This window comes from Myiozetetes cayanensis, unplaced genomic scaffold (assembly GCF_022539395.1).
Source record: "Myiozetetes cayanensis isolate MyiCay16 unplaced genomic scaffold, myiCay2020 scf16, whole genome shotgun sequence".
Taxonomy (NCBI): Eukaryota; Metazoa; Chordata; class Aves; order Passeriformes; family Tyrannidae; genus Myiozetetes; species Myiozetetes cayanensis.
Genome location: NW_026087270.1, coordinates 2549047 through 2567417, shown reverse-complemented (window position 1 = coordinate 2567417; position 18371 = coordinate 2549047). Strand labels below are relative to the sequence as shown.

Here is an 18371-nt window from a genome sequence, read left to right as displayed (position 1 = left end):
CACCTGCTCTTTATATTAGTATGACAAGATCCATATTAGTGAAGAATTAAAACTTATTAGAGCTCTGTAACTGTAAACTGTTGCAGTGTTTCTATTAGGTATGAATATAAATGCACTTTGCTGCCAAAATGTTTCTAAAATAAATGTCGTTAAGTAGAAATTTCTCCCCAAATTTAGGTATGTGTCAGATGTTCATGCATCTTGCATTGATTATAATTCAGCCTTGAAATGAATACAGTGAATTTTAGAAAGTTGCCTGCATGAAAACTGTAATATATTCACCACTAAAATAGTACACCCCTGAGAGCTTGGCTCTTGAGCTGAATGACAAAGATTGTTATTATAGTCAGTAATCACACTTTCTGCAAATTTCCTAACACATTATGCTAAAGTCATGAAGTAGAAGATTTTTCCAATCCTTTCTCCTCTGTAGACACTCAAGGACAGGTTCTCTCCCGAGTCCATCCCCTGTGGATAAACTCCAGCCCCTGCCAGTGCGTTCCCTGTGAGTGCAGGGACCAGCTTGGTCAGGGCCAGGAGCAGAGCACCGAGAGCTGCACGGGGGCAGCACAAATACTGCAGTGCCAAGAGTCTTTGGGTGATATTCAGTGTCTGCTGAAGGCATTTCTGCTTCACCAACCCAGTCAGGTGCCCCCTGATTCACAGGAGGATCGTGTGTTTCTGCACCCCTCTGTTACAAGCAGGTGTAAGTCCAAGCAACACTTTGGTGTTTATTGCTTTGATGGCCATCCTGAAAAACCTTTCACAAGCATGGTGTGAATACATATATTATGTATGTATCATGTTCAGTTCATCTTCCTTCAGACTGACAGAATGCCTTTTTAACCCCTCCTTTTTTTTTTTTCTTCCTTTTTCCAACAACCCCCAAATACCCCTCTATAGATCCTGTTACAAGGCAAAAATCCTGGAATTGCTTGGGAATATACATTTTCCAAAACCAACATTGAAAACAAGACATCTGTCAGAAAACACAGCTACTCCTGGGTGACAGTGCAGTCTGAGTGCTCAGCTACCTGTGGTGGTGGTAGGTAACTTTCCAATTGCCAAGCCTCCTCTGTTTCAATTTTTTTTTAAAGCATCTCAAGCTCTTCAGCTGCCTTTAATTTTGCGTATGTGTATTGATACATACAGGGGGTTACACTGAACACCTGGTCCTTATTTTTTTACCTGACAATTTAGAGCACAGATGAAGTACCTTTGTACTTTATAGTTAAAAAAAAAAAAAAAAAATCCATGCCAGGCTCAATTCATGTCACTATGACTCAGTCTTTTTTGTTTAGGTCAATCCATATCTGTATGATAATCTTGCTTTTGAAGTAATGGGGGAATTAAATACGTACTTTGAAGTTGCAGTTGGGGAACATTGAAGGATCCTGAATTGAAGTAAATTAGGTAAAATGAAGAAAATTTATTCTATCTGTGGAGAGCAACGGAAGACTAAGATATTATCAAGACCTTCACTGAAAGTTGCACCAAATCTTCTCACTGTTTAATTACTAATATTTTCATGCTGCCAGGTCAAAGTCTGAAATTCCATATAAGCTAAAGATTTCTTATTACCATGTTCCTCTTGCTTTGCACAGACCATCTATTGGTTTTTTCTACATCCTGGATGTTCTGTCAGTGAAAGTAATTTTGGGGTGTAATGAAAGCAGAAAACTGGCAGGTGGGAAGTCTTTAATGCCAAATAACAGAACTGGGTAATGAAGGAAATGCCATGTTGTTCTCCTGTATTGGCAAAATAGCCCATCCAGGTGAAACTCAGGAATATCTTGCCAGTGTGTTGTCAGACTTCACAGCATCCCAGTAAAGGGTTTATGGAAGAAAGACCCACCAGGAGCACTGCAGCCCTAAAATATGACAGCTGTATTTTCTTCCTTCCCTTTAAAAGGTTACAGCATGGATATAAAAATGATGGAAACAACTGTGCTTCCAAATTTGACTCACTGTGCCAAATGAACTGTGTGTGAGGTGAATGATAGATCTCAGTTAAAAGATAAATCTAGAAAATCACTTCATCTCTTAAGGCATTTGCAGTCTTCTCTGTAACCTGTCCTGATGCTGACACTGGATTGAGTTTAGGTACAGGAACCTGCAGAATTCTGGAGTCTGTAAAGATATACTGCAAAAAATGTGCAGAATGTCTATTTGCAGTTTGTAAGTGCATAAGGAGGGCTCTAAACAAGCACTGTTAGTGTCTGCAGAGAATTAGGATTGAAGAATCACTAATTTTTGCTGGGGGAAGACTTTGCAAATTATGCTGCTTATAACTGAAATGTTTCATCTGACTTCAATAATACAGAGAAGGAAATCAATGTTAAAAACATGTTGCTGGATAAAACCCTATTTTATTTAGTACAAGTCAGTGGAATCGTACCAAGGATGAGCTTGGGCTTGTTTAATTAAAATTGTTCCCTACTGCTGTTTCTCTTACATTTTGAATTAATGTTTATTGCAGTGTAATTTTTTTCTAATGCTTCCACAGGACACATCACTGCAAAAGCAATTTGTTTGGAAGACCATCGTGTACGAGTCAACACCTCCCTTTGTGGCCCAAGGATGAAGCCTTTGACTGAAACAAAACTATGCAACACCAGTCCCTGCCCAGCACAGTAAGTTCTCTGGGTTTTTGTACCTGCTGGCTGTGCCTTGTGCCTGAGTGTGCCAGGCACATGGAATTGTTTCCCTGCAAGATGAACCCCTTTGTGTTCTGTAACGTGAAGCAGGGATTGTTTAAAGATGTGAGTGGTGTGGCTGCTGCCCAAGGATAACAGTGTCGGTGTGTCTGATGTCTGAGCAGGGCCTGCTGAGCTCTGTCACCGTGCTGGGGTGAGCAGTGTGACACAGAGCAAAGCCAGCTCGCTCACGGGCTTCTTCTGCCACCTTTACTCATCTTGAATCACTAAGCCCATTTCCTGAGTAAAGTGCTACTCCCTGTGTGCAAGCCTGGCCCCCACGACTCACATTCCACATATTAGATTAGGTTAAAAGAGCCTTGTGAAGTGTAATTAGTGATTTGTGGGCAAAATGCCCCACGGAGTATTGTGATAGCAAGAAGAGGACTATCTAAACCAAACAAATTGTCAGCAGTGCTCCTGGTGCCCACAGAAATAAATATGAAGGCATTGCCTATGCGAACAATCCCATTTTCTGAAAGAAAGGTGAGATGCAAAGGAAGACACTGACATATAGATAAGCACTTAGAATCCAGCTGGTCTAAATCAATTTAAAAACCAAGGGAGTTGCACTGATTTATAGTAGCTGTAGTAGGGGTCCTTTTGAAAAAAAAAATGTTGTGTGCTCATATAATTAAACACAGTATTATGTGGCTTAGAATATAAATAGGTAGATTGGGATATAAATGGCCATCTTTCTTCTGCTTTTTATTCACTTTTGGATTCCTGACTTTGCAACCTTTGCATTATTTCAATTTTACATTAAAGATCACAAAAGCTGTACTAGGTCTCACAAGACATTTGGACTCCAGAACAGGAGATTTTCTAAAGTGATACGTTGAGAAAATTGAGAGTGTTTCAGTCAGGGGGAAAGAAATAAATCTGAAGATGCAGTGAAGCAGAAGAAGTGGAGGAAGGGTCTAGACCTGGTGTCATCTGCCGGTTTTACTCTGCGGTGATAAAAGCAACAGGGCAGTAAAAGCAGTTGGCTAAGCCCATACTTCATAAAATAACACATTTAATGAAGTTTAATAGAAAGCATTCCTCTTCTCCCCCAGTCCAGAAGAGGATGATGGGGCAAAGCAAAAAGATTCATATGTTCTGCAGTGACTTTGTTCTTATTTAAAAATCCATAGTTTGCAATATGTTGAACATACTAAAAAATAGTCCAGTAATAGTTTGGAATTTCCTGCAGAATTTAATGATTACAGCAGAGTACACAAAATCCAAATGGCAAATTATACACTCTGACCACAAAACAATAGAGATAAGGTTTAAATAACGGTAACATGTGACATGAGAGCCCCGTGTTCCTGCTTCAGCAGTTTCTTTACATTGCGTTTAGCCACATGATTTTCTCAATACCAGCCTTAAGTAATCTTTGTAGCCAAACACAGTCTTTTCATATGCAACTTATCTTTTGCCAGAACTATTTTTATCCAATGAACTCAGCACCGTGCCCACAGAAATGTATTGTCTGTGATGTCCTCAGGAGTGTTTTTAAGCTCTTTATGCCTACCTTCATTTTGATGTGGCATCACTGTAAAGCTCCACCCAAATCAGATTAAATTCTACTGACCACACACAAAATTTCCATTTCTGATTAACCAGAGACCCTGATGTACTTTGAACATCCACTGATTTACATATCACTGAAAATGCTCAATATCCATTTTGACACACAGTGCAGTGTCTTCATGATGAAATTGCAGCTATTCTATAATTTGCTACTATAAAACACATTTAATGACTTTAACCCTGAAGAGAGTACAAAAAGAAAAGATGTCAAAGCCTCAAGCACCTCAAGGGAAAAACAGTTCAACTCACTAATTAATTATTCTTAAAATCCTTAGGATATATTGATGTGTGGAGGATCTACATGTAGGACCATGCCTTAAATTAACACATTGCCATTCAACTGAGTGAAACTATGCCAGAATACCTCTGCTGAGGAATCTTTCCAGAAAGTCAGAGCATGTCATATTTCCCATAAACCTGAGACTGCCAACAGAAAAAAAAAGTAAGATTAATTAATAAATAGCATGGAGGAATGCTTAATAAACAGCAGACAAAGCAAACCCAAGTACAGCAGGCAGAACAGGCGAGGGAAGGAGGTGACTAACAGATGAGATACAAGTGTGTCAGTTTTGGGACATAAAAGAGGCTCCAGACTTGTAAAGGTCAGTGAGGAATAATGGTTGCATAAGAACAAAGGCTTATTAGTCTGAGTGGGACCAAACTACTGTCCCAACAGTAAGAACACAGAAAGGCACCAGCGCTGCACACTGTTGTTGTTGGAATTCAGAGCTGCCAAATCTGCTCATAATTATTTAGTTATTTGAGCTAATGAAAGATACTCTGGGATCACAGCCCAGATAATCTTGGAAAATGGCAGTTTACTAGAGGACATTAAAGTAGGTTTATTGCCCTCTCCTCTGTGAAGAAGGGAACCTTCTGGGCAGTTATGGTGAATAAACTCTTAAAGTGAACACTTCTGGTTGGTCTACCAGTCACCATTGTCAGAAACATCAAGGCAAACTAATTAAAAGTTGTAAAATGGATTAAAACTCTTTTCCCAGAAGTTTGTAGTGCAATGGTTCAAATATTTATAAATCAGACGAAAAGGAAACTTCTGATCTGTTCTGGAATTACATAACTACTGACTTTTCCCATTAATATTTCTTTGTCCTTAAATTAGTGCCTTTTATATTGCCTCTGCTTTTGGCAGTTACAGAAGTTGCTAGACTCTGAGAGCTGGGATTTCTTCTATTCCCAAGGGGATTTTTCAAAAATAGGCTTTTTATGCATTTTTCACAAATTAAAATTAGCTTTGCTTTCAGGCAGATGTGAACAGACAGGCAAGTGGGATGCTGTGCATCTTTCACACAGGAAACAAAAAGCTTTCTTATCCTTAAAATTGTATGTAAGTAGCTATTCCAGTGGTCACAGGACTGATGCTGTGAGAAACTGGGGAGCAGGATAGACCAAATGGTCAGATTTGAGACAAGAACCTTTCTGTGAAGCAAATAATTAAAAATTTGTAAAACTTTTCTGAAATTCTTGGTTTAATTTCAGTGCTGGGTCTTTCAATAAGAGTTCTCAATGAGTAATGATTTAGTCATTCAGAATTTTCTCTGTTTCTTCACTTCTGTTTTCCTATCTGGCTGTTATTTATGGTCTTACTTTGGAAGCCTTCGAGGACAAAGACACTTGGTTGAATGTTTCCAAAGCATTCCACAATGGCTGGGGACCCACTCAGGGCTTCAAGAATAGAAATACTGAGCAGTTCTTGGCATTTCAAAACTGAACTTACCCCAAACAACTGGCAGTAACTCCTCAGACTTTGTGTCACTTCAGGGACATGACGTGTAGCTGCAGCATGTCTGTGCCTCGAGCACAGATTTGCCCAACAGCTTGTGCTGGTTAAATTTCCTCTGTTTTATTTAGATTCTGCATTGTCTGTCTGCCAAATTTATTAGTCTGAAGACATTTAAATCATATAGTCTTAGAATCATAGAATCCCAGAACGGGTTGGGTTGGAAGGGACCCCAAAGCTCATCTCATTCCAACCCCTGCCATGGGCAGGGACACCTTCCACTAGCCCAGGTTGTTCCCAAGCCTCTTCCAACCTGGCCTTGGACACTTCCAGGGATGGGGCAGCCACAGCTTCCCTGGGCAACCTGTGCCAGGGCCTCCCCACCCTCACAAGGAAAAATTTCTTCATAATATCCAATCTAAACCTTCCCTTCTTCAGCTCAAAGCCATTCTCCTTTGTCCTTGTGCTTGTCCTTGTGAAAAGTCCCTCTCCATCTTTCCTGCAGGCTCCCTTCAGGCACTGTGTGGCCTCAGTTAGGTCACCCCCGAGCCTTCTCTTTTCCAGGCTGAACAACCCAGCTCTCTCAGCCTTTCAGAGCCTTTTCAAATCCTCAGGACACTACTGACAGGACTGCTGCTTTTAGCAAGGAAGTTCTTTTTGGTGAATAGAGGCCAGTAGAGTTTGTCCGAAAAACCTTCATGTTTGTCACCCTGTCTGAGTGTATTTAAGCACAAACACTGTAGGTACATGCTCAGCTAAACTGGCCTTTCTTTCCCTTCCATGCCAACTTTTCATTACATCAGCTTAGGTAAATCTTCCTCCCCCATCCTGTGTTCTGAGAGAGATAGAAAAAGGAAAAGTCATAATCACAAAGGGCACAACTTTTTAATAATCAAACCTGTCTCTTCAGCAGCTACAGTGGCAAAAATGATCATCCTGTCAGTTCTTCAGAAAATATTTTTCTTTTCCTGTGTGAGATGTGTTTTTAATAAACAGCATAGACAGGGTTAAAAAGGAATGGTGATTTGTTAACCAGACCCTTATATTTTATAAACTCTCCACCAGCCTCAACGGCAGCGTCTCTCTCAGTCCCCGTGGAATTCCAGATTCCAAGTCAGATTGATAGGCAAGCTGGTTCTAGTAGATGAGAACTGTAAATAAGCAATACTTGTTTTTCTAGTTGTGTGACTTATATTTTATCCCTAGCAAAATGTTCCATGCTTTGAAGGTCGGTAATGTAACTACAGCTCTCTGATTGCTTGAGCAGATATCAGTCCATCAGGAGATCGGCTGAGCAGGGTCCCTGAATAATTCACATTTGATAGGTGTCTCATGTGTATTGATTTTATAAAGCTAATTGCACTCCTGTGTTTCTAACATGCCTTTCCTCCTCTAAGCTGGTCAGCAGGTGAGTGGAGCACATGCAGCAAGTCCTGTGGAGGAGGGCAGCAAAGTCGCCTCATTCAGTGCGTCCAGAAAAGGGCTTTCCAAAGAGAGGAGGTGGTGGCCCATTCCCTGTGTCCTGTCAGCACCCCCCCACAGGTGCAGATGTGCAATACTCAGGACTGCCCACCAGAATGGAGCCCTGGCCCGTGGTCTCAGGTAATTCTGGAGAAATTTTAGTCTGCTGGCATAAGGAAAACATTGCAAAAAACTCTCCTCAAACACTAACTCTGTGGAGTTCGGTGTTTTGCAAGTGACTTCATCCTTGAAGAGAATATGGAAACCATGTATGTATAAACATGTAAACTATATATGCTTTGTAATCAGCCTTCAGCAGTGCTCAGGCAGGAGGGCTTGCCAGAAGCAGACAGGTGGTGATCTTTTAGGTACACACAAATAGATGGATAATTCCTTCTGGTTTCGTAACTTAAGGCTCTGTGAATTCTTCAAGCCATTAACCCTCTCTGAGATTACTCCCCAAGCAATATTAAGTTCTCTCAGAGGTGACAGGCAGTCAGGGAATGAAGAAGTATTTGGGCTCAGGGTTACACACACATATATGGATTATGGGTTGATAAATTTGTGATTTACACATTCACTAATCACTTCTGTACTTTTAGAGCAGCTACTCTACTGCCAGCACTGCTGCTGCTGATACTGCCATGAGGGGCATGAGGCCTGGGGGAAATTCTGTGTGTACACCCCCTGCTTTACACACCTGGCATTGAACCACCTGAGCTAAAAAACACACAGATGCTCACACAAAACTCAGCTCTGCTCCATCTTTCACTGCTGTTGGTGCTGTTGGGAATGGTTAATGTAAGGATAAACAAAGTACTGAGAAATCTGGGATTTAAGGAAGAGCTGGCGGTGCACTTATATCAAAAGGAGCTACATTAATTTCATTTTTCCATCTTCATTTAGTGAGATTCGAGATGGATTTAAATTTATTGAAAACTTTATTACTTATGTGTTCTGTTCTTGGTACTGTTACTCTTTAGGTGTTCAAGAAGAACACCTTGACCTCCACATTCCCAGCTGAGAAGCACAGACTGCCTGTCCAGGGCAGTGCCCTGGAATTTACTGTGACAGATGAGTAACCACTCAGTAGTCCACTGAAACAGAGTTTTAACACTCCAAAAGGAACTTCTTCCAGTGTATCTGAAGGAAACCTTCAGTGTGGCAGGAGATTATAAAAACCAGATTTTCAAACACATTCACACTTTCAGACTTTCCTCCTTTAAAATAAAGAAATCAGACAATTAAGAAAATCCATTTTCCTCTTCTTTAAGAGGTGTAAAATTCAAGTTGAGATTTCAAGTTTACAAGTCCTGCTGAAATGTAGTGAACAGGCCCATTGAACAAGTTAGTAAAGATTTTAACATTCAGCTGAAGACTGTTACATCACAAGCTCAAAGGAGTTAAGAGAAAAAAGGTGCAAAATCATAGAATCACAAAATGATTTGGGCTGGAAGGGACCTTAAAGCTCATCTCATTCCACCCCCCTGCCACGGGCAGGGACACCTTCCATCACACCAGGTTGCTCCAAGCCCCATCCAACCTGACCTTGGACACTTCAGGGCTGGGGCAGCCACAGCTCCTCTGGGCCTCAGCACTCGCACAGGGAAGGATTTCTTCCTAATATCTAATCTAAATGAAGCTTCTCTACACAAATCAGTGTCATTTTAAATGAAAAGACTTTTTTGTTTGTATTGGGGAAGGATTAAAACCACAGATTTTCAACATGCAGGTATCTCTGTTACATCCTCAACACAACTGTGCTTTCATGAAATGTTTTAAAAACACTTGGAATTTGATACAAGTAGTAATTCTGCCTTGGAACATGCCCCATAATTATTAGTAGAAAGAAGAACAATTAGAAGAGGAGGCAAGAAAGTAGGAAGCTGGCAGCATTATTTCAGGGCTGTTTATTTCTTCATTTCATCAGAAATGGTTCATTCAGGCATTTTATTGTATGCTCAGGCAGTGAAAGCTACAGAATGCCTGTTCCACTGAACCATGGTTCAGCAAAACTTATTTATTCACTGGTGACTTGTCCTAAGATGCAGCTGGCAATTAAAACAGCTTTGGTCAAGCTTCTTAACCACTGTCTGTATCAGATTCTGTCTCGTGAGATTCCCTTTGTGAAGGAGTTATGTATCGATTCCCTGGGTAGTTTTCTCTGCCTCTGTCTCATCCCTCTAGGCCAAGGTGAGGACAAAATAACAAATAGCTGAGAGCATCTTGCTGTGGGAGAATCTGCCACGAGAGGTTAGGACCAGCTTTCAACTGTGCTGAGCAGGGAAAAAGCACTTCGTTCACAAAAGCATTTTGCTCACAAGTCCAACTTACCTCATCTGTGGAAAAGAGATATTACTCTTATATTACTCGTATCTGTTCTATATGGGGGCTGTGAGAGTTCACAGCTTACATTAAGAGAGCACTTAGAGCAATGTTTTAGAAGTGACATGCAGATGTTACTGTCCCTTATTTACCACTAGAATTTTAAGTTTGCTTATATACAATGGCAGCTACACAGCGTGTTAGCCACGATTTCTACGCTCTGGTGTAAAATACAAATAATGCCAATTTTCATTTCCCCTACTTCAGACAAGTGTTTCTTTCCATCACAGTGCTCCAAGACTTGTGGGAGAGGTCTTAAGAAACGGGATGTCTACTGCAAAAGTGCTGGTTCTCCCAAGGTGAAAATCTTGCCCGAAAGTATGTGCAGCAGAGACCACAGACCCGAATCCCAGCAGACCTGTGTGCTGGGACGCTGTCCCAAAAATGACCGGCTCCAGTGGGTGATTTCTTCCTGGAGTGAGGTAAAGTGGTGCAGTTACATGGCTCACTGCCTGCCTTTGCTGCTCTTGGAAATGCTGCCTTAGGGACACACACGAGCCATGGGGAGGACAGAAAGCTGAGCTGTCATTTGAAAATCAGGTGTTCTAGGCGAGCCACTACAAAACACAGATTTAGTTGGATGTACCCTGCTGTCTTCATTATTCAGAAATTCCACTGACTTGGATTCGCATTTCAGTTTTCACATTATGGAGCGTGGTCTTTGTGGGTTTAGTTCTATAATGCTTTTATAATGCACACTTTGGGTTCCCTTGCAGATTCCCCTTTGTCTGACCGTGTTTCTGTAGGTGTAAGAGGTGTGTTTTGCCTCTGCAGTGCTCAGCCTCCTGCGGCCCGGGCGTGCAAAGGCGAGAGCTCAAATGCGGCGAGAAAAGCATCCAGGGGAAACTGCTCACCTTCCCTCAGAGGAGATGCAGAAACATCAAGAAACCAAACACCAAGCTGGAGGAACCTTGTAACAAGGGAGCCTGTCCATCACAGACATTGTATAACATGGTGTCTGGCTGGTATTCCTCACCCTGGCAGCAGGTAGGAACGGGAAGCTTTGTCACCTCTCTCCCTGTCCTGGCTATTGCTCTTTCAGCCCTGTTTCATGTCTTGGTTCTAAGGAATTTGCAGAAGGACCGAGTTTCTCTGTGCAGTAGCTCAGGTCATATCCCCTGGTGCTGTTCCCTGCACAGCACTGCAGAACATCTCAACTCGAGTGTGACTGCTGCCTCCTGGGTCGTGCATGCCCTGGAAGGCAGGTGAGGTGTCAGTGCTGGGTTTGGAGAGCACCATATTCCATCATATCCCACAGAGGGAACACTGGCTGGAGTGGCACAAACAGCTGGTGGGTGTAAAATGCTGACAGCCATGCCTCTGTGACCATGGCAATGTGAGCCCAGGCTGCCCAAGTTAAAGCCAGCTCCAGCCTTACATTCTGCTGGAGCCAAAAGTCCAGTGGTACACTGGAGCCATCCCCAGTACTAACAGCTCCCATGTGTCTCCTGCACGTAGCCATTCCCCAAAGAAGGCCACAGCACTCAGCCAGTGAAACATGATGCAGCTGGTCCACATCCATCATGTACTTTGGTGCAGCTCATTTCTTTGTCCTGAAACTGAAGAATGTCACCTAAAAATGTTATTCATGCTTGAGAGGCACTACATTCCATTCTACTGCATATCTCTGTGCACAATGTATTTGAGCATCTGCACAGATTGCCTGGAATTCCCTAAATACTGTGATTAATTGTGGGATCAGTCTGTATTTGTTTCTACATTCTTGCAAACAAGCTTCTGTATTTCTGGAACTTATCTACTTCATGAGTCATATATCAATGAGACACACACTCATTTAATAATATTTACATGAAACAATGTATGCCTGACAATTGCAATCAGATGAAAACGATCACATTTATCTTGAAGACAACTTTTCATGAAACACATACAAGTAAAAGGCTTATTAATGTTAAAATACTTCATAGCTCTTCCTGCAAATGCATAGTGGTTTTCCCCAGATACTGCCATAATTATGGTTCCACTGGGAGTTTTACCTCGGTTCAGGCAGCAGGATTGGGCCCAGAGGCCCAGAGATCAAAAGAAATCAGAGCAGACAGTCAGGAACAGGTTTTCTAAAATGTTCAGTTTCTGTCTCAATGTCTAAGTAAGGAACCAGATTTTCAGCTGAGTCCTTAAATAACCAAAAGACACACAAGTCTCTGAAAAGTTGGTCCTGGTGGGGGTTACTGAACAGCAGCACATCCGATCCTGACCTTCCTTGCTTTGAAAGTCTCATCCAAAGCCCTAGAAACTGCCCCCTTTGGCTCTCATGGGCTTCCAGAGTCTCTGCAATGAAAGCTTTTCCTTTTGTCCTCAGTGCACGGTGACCTGTGGAGGGGGGGTGCAGACCCGGAGTGTGCAGTGCCTGCGCCAGGGGAGACCGGCGTCGGGGTGCCTGCCCCACCAGAAACCAGCTGTCCTGAGAGCTTGCAACACCAACTTCTGCCCAGTCCCCACGAAAAGAGGTAAAACTCAGCTCTACCTGCTGCAGCAGAGTTGGTTCTTTAGAATTCTGTAGCCAGCAAAACCCGCCTTTTCATTACACTCACTGATCTGGCACGTTCCTTCATAAATGGCTTTTTCACAGGCTTCCAGATCGACAGCAACTCTCTGATACTACAGCATTTCTCTTCTCAAAGTGAACCCTCTTAAAGCAAATTCAAGAGTGTGACTGACACAGGAGATTTTAAAAGCAGTATGTGAAATAGTTATGCTGTTTAGTTCTGAGCTGCACCTTTATATTCTCTTGTTGAGTAACAAGCATCCTATGCTGGTACTGCTTTGTGATTAATAATAGCAACTTTGGAGCTAAGCAATAAGAATTTGCCATTTACTTTTAGTCTTTTGAAGTCAGACCAAGCTTCAGATTGCACCCAGGTCCTGGGACTCCAAAAATGTTTAGAACATCCTTCAGACATGCAATCAGGGAACACAAAATTAAGCTCTCTCCACACTTGTATGTCTGCTGTATCCCTCTCTACCTCTTCAGTGTGAGGAGCAGGGAATGATGGAAGGGGAATTCTCTCAGTACCACCACAAAGAGTGGTGCCTTACATATATTTGGATGATCACTGTTTGTGACTCCTTCCTAACTATGTGAAAAAAAATCATGGAGGTCCAGTTTTGCCCCACATAACATTGGTTATCTAGGTATGCTAAAGCACTTTAAACTTTAGCTTTCAAAATCCTGCACATTAATTGACTTGTTACAATTTTAAAACTGGGAGCTGAAAGTAACCTCTATAAAACCCAAGCTGGATTGCAAGAGGAAGGTGGTAATGGAGTTGGGAGCAGAGGTCAAGCTCTGGCCCTGCATCTTGTAAACTGACATTAGCCAACCATCCCCAATGTCTGCCCCAATTCCTGGCATTCCCTGTGCACAGAAACCCTGTGAAACCCAGGGAGATCCTAACCAGTCTACTGCATCAGCTCAAGACATGCAGAGTATCAAACTGATCTATCAGGGGACCTTAATCCAAACAAGGATATAGAGATGAAATGGTCCTAAAAGGGATAAGTAAATAGTTCTGCTGTTTTTATCAGTAAATGTTCCTAACACTTCACATTAACCTTTCTAAAAGGTTCTGCTGTACTTTGGAGTTTCTGTATAACTCCCTTTTCTGTTACATAGCAAGGACTTTTCTTTCACCCCTGTTTTTGCCTGCTATATTTCATGTTTGAAGTACTGTCTGTTATTAATTTTGGCCTTGGCCTGTTTCTCTCTCTCCTCACATCTGCAGGAGCCCTTTCCCCTTTATTATACCTGGGTCGTCAAGCTCTAGAGATCAATTATCTCCTCACTGCTCTCTAACTTTCTGTCTAAACCAGCAGAAAGAGAGGAAACCAGCTGTGCTGGAATCACATTGAAGCAAATCAGTCTCTATTATCAGCCATGCAGCTCCAGCTCAGTGATCACAGGCAAGAAATTAATGTTTCAGGGAGAGTTTGCACTTTTCTGGACAAACCAGGTCATTTCCACCCCTCTGCTAAATGCAGTGAGGGTCACTGTGACTCCTAGTAAATCCAACTGCTTAAATGAATGAAAATCTGAACAACGTATAAATACTTGGGTAAATAGAAATAAGGGACTGACAGCCTGATCCCCATCCACTGAATTTTGTGGGACTCTTTGTGTTCCTTCCAGCAGTCCTTGGATTAGGTCCCAAGTGTAAAGTTTCCAGCCATACCTCTGTAATATTAACACTGCCCTCCGATCTTCAAAGTGGGCATAAAGATTTATTAATGTTGCCTCCTCCTCATACTTTTTTTTTTTAAAGAGTAATTTGTAATTTTTTAAAAATTCACCCTTTCGTGGCAGGAGAGCTTCTCCTGTCTTACTCAGAGCAGCTTTCCTTCCTCTGTGTGGTGTGTGCTTTTCATCTCTTGTCTGCTTTGGTTCCTCCCAAATTGTCTGGTGACAGCAGGGGAAGGAATGGGAAGGCTGGTGCTGAGCTCCAGCTGCATCCCTCCTGGCACTCCGTGGGGAATGGAAAGGCAGTGCTGTGGAGTGGGAAGGCTGCAGTTCAGTACTGAGCTCCCCACTTCCTGGACAAGTGTTTGTTCAAGAAAAGTCTTTTCTTTCCCTACCATTAGAATTTACAGACAGGCTTACGTTTTTGAAAGCTGAGAAAAAATGGCATATTAAAAAAAAAAAAAGGAAATTATTTTCTTATTAATTCAAATAAATTTAGAAGTGATAAAAGGCATACACGAAAAAAATCACCTTTGCCATGATATAAAAGGAAATAAAAAAAAAAAAAGTAGTGTTGATTAATCCAAAGAAGTTCATATAAAGAGATGAAGATGACTTCTGGCCCATGAAGAAGTTGTCTGTGCCATGTGAGGGAGCATTTATCTGCTGTGACTCAGCTTAGCTGATCTGAGAATGCAGACAGTAGCTAGATTTTTCTTCAGTCTCCTTGTAAATTCCTTTTATTGACCATGTAAACAGTAGTTCTGAGGGTTGAATGAAATCTTTTCCCATGCTCACAGGAGATTTCTGTTTAGCCATAAATTTTGCTGAACCTCATCAGGTCCTACTGCTCTCTCAGACACGGTGAATTTGTTTATAAATCATCCATTGGATCATCACTCTGCTCATTTAAAGAAACATAAAGCATCCTCTACAAAACTGGAAAGAGGAGCAGCTATGAAATATTTTTAAAGCAGCAGAGCTGTGTGTATAAATGATCTGTACAGAAATCGAAGAGAAATAAGACCTTAATTGAAAAATACGATTTACCTGTACTTGTAATTAAAGGCTTTTCAGAACTAAATGCTGTCAGCCTGTCTCTTTTCTCATTGCACTTAATTAAGATTTCACCAGCGTGGTATAGTCATAGTCCTAAAAGCCTGATTCATGGCATTAAACTGAAGTGTCTGAGAGAGAGATTTCTGAGGTTCCCTGCAGAGTGGAACAGAGAGGAAGAAGTGCCTCTGGAAAGTGCTGGGACACAGACACGGAGCAGAGCACTATGTGCACACGAGTGCTCAGAGCAGGGCCCAGGCACTCCCATTTCCATGTGTCTGTGTGGACACTCACAATCCGAGCTGACACTACTTTGAGGTGCAGGTAAACTCCATGTGATGATGGTGGCAAGAAGCAGTTGGCATCAAGTGTGGAGCAGGCTGATATGTACAAGTGCCTGGCTTTAGAACAACATTTGTAATCAGAGATGTAAACACAGATAAGTTTTTCTATGCTCTGATGTGGAACTTCCTTCTGTTTTCCTGAACTTCAGAGCGTGCTCTGAATTTTTTAATTCATTCAGCCTCTGGACCCTCCTATGATATTAGCTCTATCTCTATAAATTAATAACTTTGATCTCTTAACAAATTAAAAAAAGAAACTAGTATTTTTGAGATGAAAGCTCACTCATGTTTCCTTTCCTTTGAATTGAGTCACCCATCATGTTTTTAATATTTACAATTGCATACAAATGTGTGGAAAGATTGCCTGACTTGCAGGCTTGCTAAAAACACAGTTTTACCATATTGCTTGGATTTCTTTCCTTCAGATGATCCTTCTTGTGTGGATTTCTTCACTTGGTGTCATCTGGTGCCCCAGCATGGTGTCTGTAACCACAAATTTTATGGCAAGCAGTGCTGTAAATCATGCACAAAGAAGAACTGATAGCAGCGCGTTATCTGAACCCTTCAGTGACAGGATTCTCTTCTTCAATTTATGTTGGAATTATCTCTACTTTGAGGCAAGACATGGTGCCACATAAACCACTGATGGAAGAGACATTTTTTTTTTTTCTAAGGGAATGTCTGAGGTACAGTAATTGTTGGATATGTGTTGAAAAAGGAATGTTTCTTTTTTTTTCTTCATTTGCTGACCTCACTAAAGCACAGGGTACTATGGATCACTTGAACACTGAGACTCGAGGGGAAGTTCTTCTTTCATTAAAAGTGTCATTTTGCACTGTCACATGTTACAGAGGAAGAAATTAAGGCAAGGAAGCCTTTTCTGGCTAATTTACCAGAATGCAAAGCAAAAAAGAGGTGGGGAGCTGGAGGAGGAAGGCTACAGCGTGGCAGCAGGACAGATCACACTGTCAAAAGCGTTTCCTTTCACAATTTTTTTTAATGATACCGTTGTCCCAGGGTAAGGAAAGTGTTTGCTGCCACAGAGAGACATTCCACTGGCTGTTGGCTGGAGAACACAGTGTCACACGTGTGACCACCAGAAGTAAATAGTGCACTACAAAGATTTATGGTGCTTCTCTATCAGACTTGCTGCTGGAAAAGCAAGTTTTGCATCGTGCTAATTGTTTTTATTGTTTTGAAGAATTCATTTTCTGCTTTGTGTAGACACTCAGAGGTGGTTAACTAGTAACTTGAAATGTATTCCTAGAAATACTCAGCGTTAGAATATTTGGACTTTTAATATTGCTGTGTTACAAGTAAAATAGGATTTCATGTTTCAACTAACTCAAGGAACTCAGATTTATTGAGCTCAATGGTTATGTTTTCAACTTTCTAAGCTCATTAAGTATGTAATTTTAAAATTTAAACTTGATATTTTAAAGTAGTTTTGTTTCAGAAGCTAGATTGTTTGAATGCCAAGATACTGAAGAATGTCTTCTTTTTAATCTCAGATCTCTGCAAATTTTGATTCATCCATTACCCAAAGGAAATAACAAGTATATTACAGACCATTAATTCATACTGAACTTCTCTGAACAGTTATTTATTCACACAGGTTATATGGAAAGAGAGCTTGAAAAAGATAAGTGGATTATTTACTCGAACCAAATAAAAGTCAGTTCTATTTTTATACACTCTCCTAATACTTGTATTTAGTTCAGAATCCACCAGCAAACAAAAGAATTGTAAACATAATGATGTTTGTAACCGTTCAGTATCGAGGTGCTCGGTGACACGATCAAATGGTGCAGTTCAAAAGGTTTCTGCATTGAAAAAATCCCCAACCTATTTGCCAAACCCATCTGAGACAGAGCTGTGTCCTACTGTAATTTTCTGGGGAGTGCCTTTGAGGGACGTATTTATCTAATTCCACCCAATCCCACAACTTTGTTTGATGAATGTAGTTCAGTTTGACTGGTTTCTTAAAGTATGGTTTCAGCATAAGATTAGCCAGCTCAGCACTAATGCCAGACAGTGGTCACTTAAAATTAGCAGTTCCCTCTGCAACAATTTAAATTAAAAACATGTATTCTGCGATACTCTAAGAAATGATGATTGGAAACATATCTCAACCTACACCGCTCTGTCTTGATATTGGACATTGTGTAATTATAACTTTTTTTTCTAGGAAAACTACAAGGTTGTTTTTGTTTTGTTTTTATAATTGTGACCTTTTTATTATTTTATGTAAAATAATTAATTTATTAATGCATAGCTTTTCCTTTATATTTCTTTGCTCACTTCCTTAAGTGACAACTGAGGAAAGAAAATGGTAGTGTCACAAAGTATGAATTATGGTGTAAAAAAGGCAAAAAACTATAAGTGTAATATTTAATTATTTTATAAGCTTTGTAATAAAATACTCTAACTGTTTCATTATATTTGGAATTGTAAAATTCATGAATAAAATATGGAGGTTATAAGTAAATATCAAGTAATATAAGTGCTGTATGCCTTCCCTTGCATCTGTGTTGATTGTCCCATAGTGGGTTTAAGGGAGAACATTATCCTGTTATCTCCTGCTACGTAATTGGCAAAGGTCTGTGACTCTGAGCTGGTTCTGTGGAGGGGCAGAGCTGCCCACAAGAAAAGTCTGTCCTCTGGGGAGTGGCCTTTTAGGCACTGTGGCTCAGTGTGACCTTCCTGCCCAGCCATGGCCCTGCCATTCAGGTCTGGGGTGGATTAATTTTGGGGGGAACCCGCAGAACAGTGGATCTGAGTGTTAACAAGCCATGATGATGAATGGGATGGAGGTCACTCCTTTCAGGCACTCAAAGTCAGGCGTATGTGCTGAGGTCATGTGAAACTTCTCTGCTTTTGAAGGTCCCATTATCCTGGCTGGTGAGGAATGCACGGCT

The 18371-nt window shown here is 41.2% G+C and overlaps 1 protein-coding gene across 1 annotated transcript in view; it reads left to right on the top strand.

Annotated features, from left to right (window-relative positions):
- The window catches only part of ADAMTS18 (ADAM metallopeptidase with thrombospondin type 1 motif 18), a 77220-nt gene extending 59279 nt beyond the window's left edge, over positions 1 to 17941 (top strand). The window contains exons 17-23 of the mRNA XM_050311749.1: positions 904 to 1045; positions 2507 to 2633; positions 7410 to 7614; positions 10089 to 10280; positions 10633 to 10845; positions 12179 to 12326; positions 15879 to 17941. Coding sequence (XP_050167706.1) covers positions 904 to 1045; positions 2507 to 2633; positions 7410 to 7614; positions 10089 to 10280; positions 10633 to 10845; positions 12179 to 12326; positions 15879 to 15994 — 1143 coding nt within the window. The 3' untranslated portion in view covers positions 15995 to 17941. The remainder of the gene's footprint in view (positions 1 to 903; positions 1046 to 2506; positions 2634 to 7409; positions 7615 to 10088; positions 10281 to 10632; positions 10846 to 12178; positions 12327 to 15878) is intronic.
- Positions 17942 to 18371: the final 430 nt, after the last annotated feature.